Below are 12,638 nucleotides of genomic sequence, written 5' to 3' on the forward strand. Positions count from 1 at the left end.
TCAGGAAGAACATAATGTCAGTTTGTTCTTTTACTGGTGATATGAGCTCTGTCTGCTACATTTTTTAAAAAATTGGAACTAATACATGAAATGGTACTTTGAGACTGTAAATATCTTGCTCCCCAACAACATTTCGCTCAGTGGCTTTAGCATCATTGATAGATGATCCTGCCTGAACCAGCTATTACACTGGCAGCTGCAAACGGTGCCTTTCTAATTCTCTAATTCCATCACTCATTCCTTTAGTAGTTAGCATTCTTCTATAGAAGAGTTTTCCTCTCTCCCTGCCTTTGGGGATTCTTTTTATTTTTGATATATTATTTTGCATCACTCTCAGTATTCTTCTCTATCTCTATCTTCTCAGTTTCTGCTGATTTTTTTTAGCTCTCTCTTGCTTTTCTGGAAACAGATGTTTCAGACTCACCTTATAAGTTGCTGGTCCTAGACTTAGAATCGAAATACTCAAAGTCTCTTCTAGGGAAGCGATCAAGTAATTTATAAATAGAAAGGGAATTATTATCCACCTGTGGTAGGTAGAGAACCAAAGAGAACTCTACAGGCTAGAAGGTGACACTTGACTTTAGCCTTGAGGGATACAGCAAGCATTGAAAAAATCAGATATGTGCCAGGAGAGAAAGAACAAAATTTTTCATGGGAGTAGGACATTCCTGTTCTATTAAAGAAAGGGCGAGTAGGAGGAAGCAGCCAGGTGAGGAAGGGCCTCAAATGCCAGGATGTTTGGGATGGGGGACAGGCAGGTTTTAGGCAATTGGGTTGATCAGATAAGGAATTAGAGCAGTGGGAAGGAAAAGTGATGGTTTAGAATGAGTATAATTATAAGAGTATCTGCTATGTGTCCAGGCAGGAGTCTACTCATTATATTCCTTAAAGAATATAAGAATATTAGTTATACATTATCCTGTAATATAATACTGTTTCTGAGTTTTAAAGTTGTCTTTCCAAATATTTCCTCAGAAAGATAACAGGCTCCCTCTAGTGGGAAGTGAGCATTACAATTGAATTACTACAGTGAAACTTCCTGGTTTCCTGACTCACAGTATTGGCCCATAGCACTTGTTTATTTTTCTCTGAATTTTAGCCAAAAATAATAATATTTATAAGACAGGTTGGTGAAGCAAACTGCTCTTATATAAGCAAAGGCACAAAGAACTGCTCTGTGCCTAGCATTCACTCCAAGCACGGTGTTAGAAAGTGTAAATACAGATTTATGTAATTTATGAATACGCAAGTTCTTATTATAATCACTCTCAAGCCTTTAGCTGGATAACTGAGTGGTTTAAAGGACAGCTCATCTCCTGTCCTCGCTTTGCAGCTGTTCGGCAGTGGCTCACTCAAGGTTGCACGTTGGGAGTTGGCTCTAACCTTTGCTCCTATTTCGCAGAAAAAAGGCCTTTTCTTAATTTACGAGGGAAAAAAGATCAAAATCCTACGCTTACTTGAAGCTAAAACAGGATCGCTATAGAGTTTAATAACTGGTGTAAATGTTCTGAATCATCAAGAAAAATTCAAATTGCATCAGGCGAGGAATGAAGTAGCATGTTACAGAAATGGGTTTTGGTTTTACCGTTGGTAAGGAACACAAAAGAAAAGTTAATATGAGAATGGCATGTGTCCGAAAGGTCAGCCACCAGCCCCAGCAAGAGAGGTTACAGCAAGTTAGAAAAACTTCCAGTTTTAAAATCCCATGTCCTGTATTTGGCCCACCCACATTTCACGTGTCTTCTATCCAAGCACGTGCTCCCTTGTGTTTGGTAACTGCTGACAGGTTCATTCCGCACTGGAGGAAGGTTGGCTTCACCAAACATTTTCTTACCGTTTTCTTATAGCAAATCACGCGCTCAGCTTTGGAACCCTGGTCAGCACCTCCAATACCTACGATGGATCTGGTGTTGTGACCGTGGAAACGGACCACCCGCTCCTCTGGACCATGGCCATCAAAAACTGACCCCGGGACTGGCCTCCGTAGCTCTGCCTCCAACTTACCTCATCTGCCAGCAACGCATTGCGCAACAAGCACAGGTCCCCTTGGTCTGCAGGAGTCTAAGCCCACTCGTCTTAAAGATGTCAGTGTTTAGGTAATTCAGGTAACATGACAGATCTCAGTTTTACAGTGAGGGGAGACATCATTATGTTAAGAAAATAAATAAGCTCTACTACATTCGGTTGAAAAACTAATGTGGATCATTCCACCATACAGTTCAGTACTGATTGTCCTTATGTTATTAATCATTCCATTTATCCTAGAAAATGACTTTAATTCAAAGCTGAGAAGGCTCAGTGGGGCTCCTTGGTATCAGCACACAGGCCTCCTGCTGTACACCCTCCAGTGCTTGACACCCAGGGCTGCTTCTGAGCCTGTTAGCATTAGATTCCTGTGTAGCAGATTGATATGTTAGGACTGTCCCCTTTTACTTCAGCCTTATTACTGTCTCTTAAAAATGAGAACCATTGACCTAATTATTAAACTTGAAAGCAGGCGGTTATGGAAGCTCTAGGTGAAAAGAGAAATGGCATGGATTCATACAGCCCTGGGAGACTCCCCAAAGCTGCCTCATTGCCTTGCAGCCGGGACTGAGACCGCTGTGCACAGCAAGCCCTGAAGTGGAATCACCCCTGACATACCTCAGACTGAGAAACACTGGCTCGCAGACAACACGCTTACTCCAATGACCAGAAAAAGAGCCTGGCAGCCTGTGGGATAAGTGAGCTCCGTGCACTGAGGAGCCTGGGTCTGAAAGCCTGCGTTCCTGTGCCCCATTCACCTGACTCCCCGGAGCTCCCTCCTCACCTGGAAATGGAGGGACTGGATGGAGGGTCCTGAGCCCCTTCCCACACTCAGGGCCTAAACACTGATTGGCGGTTACTGGGCAGATCCTGCACAGGGTGAGAGCGTTAACCCCCGGCCCTGAAACGTATTCACGTTGCTTTTAGGATTAGACCCTGTTCTGGCCTCTTACCCTCTTCTGTCCCATTCCCAAACGGTGTGTGGCCATATAAACCAGGAAGCAGAAGAACCTGCCAACAGGCCGCCGCTGCGGGAAAGGGACCAGCAGCTCTTTCCTCCTGGTGCTACGAGAGGGCCTCTGCTGAACCAGCACGCAGGTAACCGAGAGATCCTCTTAACCGTCTGTGCAATGTGCGTGAGACCGAAATCCAGATGTCAAATAAAAATGTTTCATTAATGTGCACATCTGTGGTCAGTATTAAAGAAAACAATATTTCTCAACTACTTCATTATGACCAATCACCTCGGTGTTACAGTGTTTCTACATTTTAAAAAAGACTTGCTCAAAGGATGATTAGTAAGGACAATACTTCACTCATCTGATTTCGGAGAACAATCAGAATTATTATCAATACACTAGAGGCCCGATGCACGAATTTGTGCACAGGTGGGGTCCCTCGGCCTCACTGGTGATCAGGGCAGACTGGGCCTGCCGGAGGGACCGCAGGAGGTTGGCTGGCCACGGGAGGTTGGCTGTGGGAGCGCACTGACCACCAGGGGGCAGCTCCTGCATTGAGCATCTGCCCCCTGGTGGTCAATGTGTCATCATAGGGACCGGTCAGCCGGTCATAACGGTCACTTAGGCTTTTATATATATAGATTCTCTAACCTCTCTCCCTGGGAGTTCCTCTCTAGATGCCCTGTGCTGGGTGTTTACCTGTGACCCCACCTATAAAATAGGATTAGGTATAGACCTGTGTATCCTCTAGGACTGAGAAAGGAAGGATAGGTAGATTGCTTTCCAAGAGCTTTCTTAGCCGGAGGGAAAGGAAGAGAGAAGGCCCTGCCGGAGTAGAGGACATGGAGGAAGCTGGAGGAGGAAGAACTTGGGCAGCAGGGAGAGCCACGGCTAGGTCCTTCCATTCCTCTCAGCACAAATGCAGAGCCCAAAGCTCCTGTCCACACATCGCCCAGCTCCCCCCTCACCACACAGACAAATGCACAGCAGCCAGGGAAGGTCGGCCAGCACCGGCTCCTTCAGCTCATTTAACTGGGGACCTCCAGCAGAAAAGCTTACCCAAGACTGCACACCACACCTGCACCAATGGAAACTAGAAAGCAGTGAGTGCCGGGTCAAGTGGGGGCATTCTCAGCACCTGTTGTCACTTTACCTCACAAGTCAGGGCTTAGCCACTATGTATTCATTACTAGAAATGTGTTCACAGCACGAAAAATAAATATGTCCATTGTTTTAAGATTTTACCACAAAAAAATGCATGTGCTATTTAATCTGAAAATCTTACCAGTGTTAAGTGGACATTTAGCTAAAGGAATACAGTTTGCTGTATTAGCACGAATGGGGGCAGCACTGAGACTTCCCCACACCAGCGCCCCCTCCCCCCCCTCATTACCTCCCCCCACCCCCCATGGAAGGCAGAGGGCACCTTCCCCATTCCTGCCGGCTTCCTGAAGAATGAGGTATTTGACCCCTTCCATTCCTAAAACTAAAGTGCCATTTTCTGCTACCTGTACACATAATTTCAAGAAGTATGTTGTTGATTTTCAATCCTCACCTGAGAATGTTTTTACTGAGTTTTAGAGAGGAAGGGAAAGAGAGAAAAAGAAACATGAGTGTGAGAGAGAAACATCCATCAGTTGCCTCCCATATGCACCCCAACCAGGGATCGAACCTGCAACCTAGGAATGTGCCCTGACCAGGAATCAAACCCGCTACCTCTTGGTATATGAATGACATGCCAACCAACTGAGGCACACTGGCTAGGGCTCCACTGCTTACTTTTATACTGACACTGAGTGCAGATGAGATCTCAGGTCACTGGGGAACCTGCCGGGCCTCCCGGCTGACTCTCTGCCCACAGGCCTGTTTAGTTCGGACCCTGACCTCCCGATTACGGCCAAAAGAGAAACTGGACGCTGGGCCCTGCTGGGAAAACCCGTTGGCTTCAGTCTTCTTCACACAGATCAGATTTATAGCTTTTATAAACCTAGTGATGGTCCCCCCAGAATGGCACTGAGTTACCTAAATCTCTGATTAGTGACAGCTCTTCTCTTCCAGCAGCTGGGAATCCACAGATGGAGTAAGGCATCTCTGTGGTCGGGAACTGGGAGTGGACCCCAGTACCAGTTGTAGGTCATGCAGAGTAATACAGGAGTGGGCAAACATAGGTTTACAGATGTGAGTTCACGAAACAGTTTATTCTCCTATTGTTAGTTATTAATTATTATATTAGTTTTCATACAAACAACCATAACCCTACTTTTGCCCACCATCCCTGTATATCTGCATTCCTTAACTTTTGCTAAGCAGACAGCAGTTTTCTCTTGGTGGGAGCGAGGGCCATTTCAGGAGATACAGAGGATCACTCAGCAAGGAGGTGGCGGCTGAGACAGCCTGGGCCGTCACAAGCTAGCGGCTCGAGTGTTGGAGCTACGCTTCTAACATGTGCAGTGCCTCTGTGACAGACCTTGCTTATGCTGCTGTTCAGGTTCATGCTTCCCACAGACTCAGCTGAATGAGCAAAACCAAGTGCACACGGATCTGACATGATTGAGAGGAGAGCCTGCGCCAAGTCAGTGACGGGAGAAACCATCCTCTCCAGAGTGCGACTATGAAGGGGTGTGGTCTGCGCGGTGACTGTCCAACTATTCACCATGGCCCACCAGGACCACACACACACACACACACACAATGCTCTAATAGTCTGATTCTAAACTGGAAAAACACCAAGAAATCTATTCTATATTGAAAAATCACACCAACGAGTGGAATAAAATGCATAAAAGCACATTTTTTTAAAAAGTGTGTGCAAAAGTTCTGCCTTGAGCATATACATCTTTCCTATATTCAGGACAATCCTATATAATAAAAAGGTAATATGCAAATCGACCAAATGGTGGAATGACAGGTTGCTATGACACGCACTGACCACCAGGGGGCAGATACTCAACACAGGCGCTGCCCCCTGGTGGTCAGTGCAACAAAAGCCAAGCTCACGGCTAGTGAGAGCAGCAGTGGTAGTGGGAGCCACTCCCACCTCCGCAGCAGCGCTAAGGATGTCCCCCGAGGGCTCCTGGACTGCGAGAGGGTGCAGGCCAGGCTGAGGGAAACCCCCTCCCACCGAGTGCACGAAAGTCGTGCACCAGGCCTCTAGTATGAGTATAATTTATCACTTCAGCATTTAATAATGATAGTTTGTATATTATATGTGTGCTAAGAGGACTAGCCTATTTGGGAATATAAAAATCAGTTTAACCTCAGTGGGAATGGGGGCCACTAGTTTATTACATTGTATCTATGGCATCCTATTCAGAATAAAATTAATGATCCTTATGCCTAGGGGAGATCAAAACTGAAGGCACAAGGCCACCCCATTCCCAGGGAGTCAATATATAGGAAATGGAAAATTCCTTGAACATACAAGTTAGCCCTTCCTTGCCCACAGCAGATTTCACTTATTAATCATAGTTTTCTTTTCTGATGAGCCCCGTCTCACAACAGTCCTCCAGGCAGCCAGGATCAATGATTCTCCATTGGCTTGGCACCCCTGGAGGCTCGGAGCTGGTGCATGATGTCACCACTGACCATAAAGCAGCTCCCTGGGAAGGAGGTCATGGCAACATCATTCCTCACAGGTAATGGAGAGGTGAACACATCATCCTTCCGCACAGGTAATGGAGAGGTGAACACATCCTTCCGCACAGGTAATGGAGAGGTGAACACATCATCCTTCCGCACAGGTAATGGAGAGGTGAACAGGTCCAAGGACTTGTTCCCTATGGCCAGAGAGAAACAAATGCCTTCCCTGCAAAACTTGAGCAGGGCCCCAAGGTCTCCCGCAGTTAAGAAATAAGAAATTTCTAATAATAGACTCACAGCTGTCCCTGAGAACCAGGAAATCAAAGACATATACTACTGTGTTCGCCCAAGTGTTGAAAAGCATTTTTAACTGATAATAAAAGGAATTGATAAAAGATTAAAAATCATATCTTAAGTATGTATTTTAAAGACTAGTGAATGTTTAATAGGTAGTTATAGTCTCAGACAATAAATATGGGAAATTATGAGTATAAAATTCTGTGGGAACTGAGCCAAGTCCCATCTGGATGGCAGAATTAATTTTGTTTCAGTTGCTTAACATTATCAATTCTCTGCTCAGCATGTAAAGCCTGGGGAGCATGAACGTTGTGTGTCTCGTTACCTGCTGCATCCTGTCTGCAGCAGCTCTGCAGTCAGTATCTGAGTGATGCCATTGTACCCCTGGTGCAGTAACCAACCTCCCACGTGTACCCAGGCCCCAGGAATACACTGCATCACCCCCTGGTCCCTGAAAACTCTTACTCTTTTCCTTGCTTGATTCCTAACCATGCAAGATTTGAGAAGAGATGCTAAAGTTCCCCTTGAGCAGGTTCCTCCGTCGTAAAGACAAGGCAGTAATTTTCGACTGGAGAGTCCTGGTTCTACCGCTCGCTCGCTCACATCTGAAGAAGGAAGTCACTGCAAGGTCCCAAGGTTGGGCTTACAGACATCACCCAAGGCTCCACATGGCTATTCTCACCCTCGTCACAAAGAGGAGAAGAGCAAAGGCTGAGGAACTGGGAGTGGCTTGAAGGGGACAGACAAGGAAAAATGGAGGCCGCATGGCAGGTTTGGAAGGTCAGGATGGACTAAAAGGAGGCTGGAAGCAATGGGAAGAGCACGGTTGACTGGCCCCACTTGCCGGGGAAATAGAAAATAAGAGGTCACACGGACATTTTTTGGAGTTGGAAAGCTTGTAGCTGGAGCTATTTCCAGCTTTGGGGGTTCAAGGAATGACCTTGGCTGTCATGAGTTGACGTAGACTACAGACTAAAATACATGCTATTTTTAAACACTTTGAAACCATGGCATTCCATTCTGATATTTGCTTTGTTTTACATCTACTTGTTCCACAAATGAAACCTGTAACATGCATATGAAATCAGCCTGAGAACTCTAAAACCAGAAAAAAAGATATGCTATCTCCAACTGAATTACCCACGTAAACCTCTTTACCTGTTACTTTAAGTATCCTCCATAATAAATAACACTGTCATCTAACTTTTAAAAAAATGAATGCCACAAAATAATTAGTTTTTACTGGAAAACAAACCTCTCTTTTCCCAAAAACTTGTCTTCATATTACTTTTATTAACACACATGCTCAGCACATATTTGTACAATGCATAAAGCAGCTTTCTGTGTAATATTTAAGATATTCTGCTTGCCTGTCCCTTAAAGAAATTCCTACACTTGAGCCCCACTGCAAACTGCTGGATGACCCAAATATTATTGGCTATAAAATTTGAAAAATAATCTCAAAAATAGGGAGGCTTCCAATACACTGGCTATGAAACCAAATATGTGAAAGACACGGAGCAAGGGCTTTCTGAGAATAACAGGTTTCATTGTTTTGTGCTCTAGGAAATATTGTGTCCAATTCTCTCTCTACTATGCCAACTTTGTTAATTTAAGAAATACTTTTCACTCTACCTTTCATTCCCTGTTCATGGAAAAAACTTCCTCGGCCCCCAAGATTTACACATTCTGCCTTTTTGTTGGTAGTTCTTAAAATTCAGGGGAGCCTCCATGAATAATGGGGTGAGGAGAAGTGGTGCAGCGAGTTGTTGGGACAGCTTTTAGTCAGTGAATTATGCATATTTCAAAGTTGACCTTTTAAGCCAAGTTTTTATTCAAGACCATAGCAAGGAATCCAGCAACATGGTCAGTCAAACATTTGTATGCCAATGTCATTGAGCAATGAGTTTCATGAGGAATAAAAATAGACAATAAAGAAGCCAATATATTCTTTTTAAGGCTAAATGGAGGTCGAAGAGAGATTTATTTATTAATTTTTAGGTAGAAAGTAAGTTGTCCACAAAAGAAAAAGTTGGCCCTAAATTTTAAGAAGTGGATATTCACATCATTTTTGTAATTTCTCCTCTTGATGAGATATTGCTAGTAATTGTGTATCTATAGAAATGCAAACCCAGTATTAGTCACATTGACACTACTGCTTTTCATTCCTGTTTCCAGGAAGAAATCGCTTTCCAAGCTGCCCTAGGCTTAACCTTTCCCTTGGGTAGATGTGTAATTTATAAGAATCTCCAAAGCATAAAAATCAAGTAAATATTACATCCAAGGGGATACGATGGCCCAACTGGTATGGCTCAGTGATTGAGCACTGATGCAGGAACCAAGAGGTCATGGTTTTATTCCAGTCAGGGCACATGCCTGAGCTGCTGGCTAGATCCCCAGCAGGGCCGTGCAGGAGGCAGGCAATTGATGATGTTCCTCTCTCATCGATGTTTCTACCTCTCTACCCGCCTCTCCCTTCCCCTCTCTCTAAATATCAATGAAAACATTTAAAAATGGGGGTGGGGGAATAGGATGAATGGATTGACTACAAAGAATTAGGAGTTAGAAAAGCCCTGAGTTCCTGAATTTCCTTCTTACTCATATTCTAGCCTCCTCAAAACATTCCCTATACCAGGTCCTGTTGTAGACTCTGTGGGAGGCACATTTCATCCATGTGTGAAAAAGAATCACCTGACATGTTTGCCATCCAGAGCCACAAAATGGACTCCCTCACTCTCAAACCACGAGCTCGCTGGGGTTCACCAAGGTTGAACTGACAACTTGTGGGATCTGGCCCCTAAATTAATCCCCAAGATTCTGTGTTGAATAACTCCCCAGGAAAGCCAACATCTTATACCTACATGAAGTTTGAGGGAGGAGATATATGTGGCTGAGCTAAAATCATCAGAAGCTTAGTTAGCTTTGTATTTTTTTTTTTTTTTTTGCAAATGTATTCTTACGGCCCCATTGAAAATGTACTGCTATTGCATCTGTTGGCCGGGCTTCTGGGCTGCAGGTGTATGGGGAGGTGTGTAACCAATGCAGGTTCGCAGATGAAGGAACAGAGGGGACAATAGCTCCCCTGGCTGGAGGAGAGTTCCAAAGTCCTGGACAGAAGGCCGACCCAGTGCTGTCCACTGCAGCCATGGGTTAACCTGCCCCCTGGCCCTGGCCCTGGCCCTGGCCCTATTGTTCACAACGGCCAGAACACGGAAGCAGCCTACGTGTCCACTGACGAATGAATGGACAAACGATGTTTACATACATCTACATATGTGCACAATGGAATACCACTCAACAATAAAAAAGACAAAATATTGCCATTTGTAATAAGAGGGTGTTAATGCTAAGTGAAATAAGTCAGACAGAAAAGGACAAAAAAAGTATAATTTCACTCACCAAACTCATAGATACAGGCAACAGATTGGTGATTGCCAGAGGGCAAGGTGGGTGCTGGGAGGGCGAAATGGGCAAAGGAGGTCAATTATATGGTGACGTATGGTAACTAGACATACACCTGGAACTTACAAAATGTTAATATCCAATGTTACCTCAATAAAAAATAAAAACAAAAAAAATGAGTTAACTTTCAATAAAGCAGAAAGTCCAGTAAATTGGGATATTCCAAACTGACATATTTCTGTCCTTAAACACAGATTTGAGTGCCCGCCACAGGCAGACACAGGCATGATGCCCTCGTGGGCTCCCATAATAATCACATGAATGAGAGATGGAAAAAGAGGGAAGGAAAAAAGAAAAGATGTGGCAATGGAGACAATGAAGAGTAAAACGGGACCTTCGCTTGGTGGAGATGGGAAGAGAAAGGAATGATTCTTCCCTTTCCCACCCCATTTGGGAAGGTAGTGAACATCACCTTCAAATATTAACAGAGCAGTTAACCTTGCATAGGTGGACTTCTATGTATCCATCCAGTAAACAAGATGTTTGTGAGAAAATATAAGAAAAAAAAACACCTCAGATTTCACTATACAAAGCTAACCATGGTAAAAATTTAAATATGTTCTCTTCCAGTACTCACAGTTACATGGTTATGCTCAAACTCTTTATATAATCTATTTATGTTTTCTATATTTTTAAGAAAATAAGCATGTACAATAAAATTTTATTTTTTGTAATATAATTATATTATCTGATTTAAAATATTTAAAATCCCTATATGTAAGAAAAAATAAATCACATTTTAATAAGATCATCTAACATTACAGAGACACTTAGAGGCAGGCAGAGTCTCAAGGGCACTAGTAAATAGGAGTGCACAGGCAGACGGACCCAGGAAGGACAGATGGACAGAGAAGTGGCGAAGACGGACACACGTGCACAGGACGTCCCAGTGTGGAGATTCCCACTGTCTGATTCCCTCTGTGTTTTTTCAGGCATAAAGATAGCATTTATTTGATTATTTCAAAACCATTTTTTTCACAAACAAAATCTAAGCTTATTCAATCATGTATTCATTCAACAAACATTACTGACAAACCTTCCTGACTCTGGACTTCCAGCCAAGGTGACAGAGTACTTAATACCATGCTCACCTTCTCTCACATCCACATCAAAATTGCAACTATATTACAGAACAACCATCACAGACAACCACCTGAAGATTAGTTAAGCCAGTGGTCGGCAAACTCAATAGTCAACAGAGCCAAATATCAACAGTACAACGATTGAAATTTCTTTTGAGAGCCAAATTTTTTAAACTTCTTCTAACGCCACTTCTTCAAAATAGACTCGCCCAGGCCGTGGTATTTTGTGGAAGAGCCACACACAAGGGGCCAAAGAGCCGCATGTGGCTCGCGAGCCGCAGTTTGCCGACCACGGAGCTAAGCTATAACTAAGGATGTAAAGCAACAGCCACGTGGAGACTGGTAGGAGGGCCTGAGCGATGGAACAGGCACGTCCCTCACCCTCAGTGTAGGGGTTAGGAAACGGGAGGATATTTCAGCTTGAGAGGTCCCCACTGAGGGACAAGGGGTCCCAGCTCAGGGCACCAGTGCCAGAAAGAGGAGTCCCCATAATATCTGCTGTGAAAAACCGGGGGTTTGTCGCTGATTGAGACAGAGGCTGCTGGAGACCTAGGGACTACAGATCTTAATCAGGCTCGCACACAGACTCGCTCACAGACTCCCTCTGAGCTCCAGGGAGGGGTAGCAGCTTGAAAAGCACCAGGGACATATGGGGAGGAACTAAACTGACTAACTTCAGAGCAAGGGCTGGAGTGACGGGGGTCAGGGCAGTTTTCTCCCAGGGACAGACGTGCTGGGAGGTCTGAACCTCTTCCAATGCCTACAATCTCTCAAAGGTCCACAAAATCCCCCCAAATCAGTGGCAGCCAGCCTGTGCTCTAAACCAGTCCCTCCCAGTGCCTCCAAGCCTAGCACAGGCAGCAACCAACCACAGATCACGCTGTAGCTCCTACCAGGCAGCTCCAGGCTGGGCACAGGCAATGGCTGGCCTTGGCCTGCACCAGAACCCGTCCCCAGAAGTCCCACAATCAACATACCCAGTGGCTGGTTTCAGACCACACCAGAGCATCGCCCAATTAGATCCACAAAAGACACACCAACAGGATATGTCTCATCCGGGCAAGGGAAACAAAGAGAAAACTAAACAAATGGGACTACATCAAACAAAAAGTGTTTGTTCAAAAAAGGAAACCATCGACAAAACAAAAAGACAACTTACTGAATGGAAGACGATATTTGCCAACAATACATCCAATAAGGGCTAATATACAAAATATATAAAGATCTCATACAT

The 12,638-nt window shown here is 44.5% G+C and overlaps 1 protein-coding gene across 3 annotated transcripts in view; it reads left to right on the top strand.

The window, feature by feature from the left end:
* The window catches only part of TPK1 (thiamin pyrophosphokinase 1), a 269,761-nt gene extending 266,312 nt beyond the window's left edge, over positions 1–3,449 (top strand). The window contains exons 9-10 of one of the 3 annotated variants that reach the window (XR_013814311.1): positions 1,848–2,096; positions 2,587–3,449. Coding sequence is in view for 2 of the 3 variants with exons in the window: in XM_079786321.1 (XP_079642447.1) it covers positions 1,848–1,966 (119 nt within the window). In the remaining variant the exon portion in view is untranslated. Of the gene's footprint in view, positions 1–1,847 lie in introns of all 3 variants that reach the window. The other 2 variants (XM_079786321.1, XM_079786320.1) reach the window with 2 other exon arrangements.
* The last annotated feature ends 9,189 nt before the right edge of the window (positions 3,450–12,638 follow it).

This window comes from Cnephaeus nilssonii (assembly GCF_951640355.1).
Source record: "Cnephaeus nilssonii genome assembly, chromosome: 12".
Taxonomy (NCBI): domain Eukaryota; kingdom Metazoa; phylum Chordata; class Mammalia; order Chiroptera; family Vespertilionidae; genus Cnephaeus; species Cnephaeus nilssonii.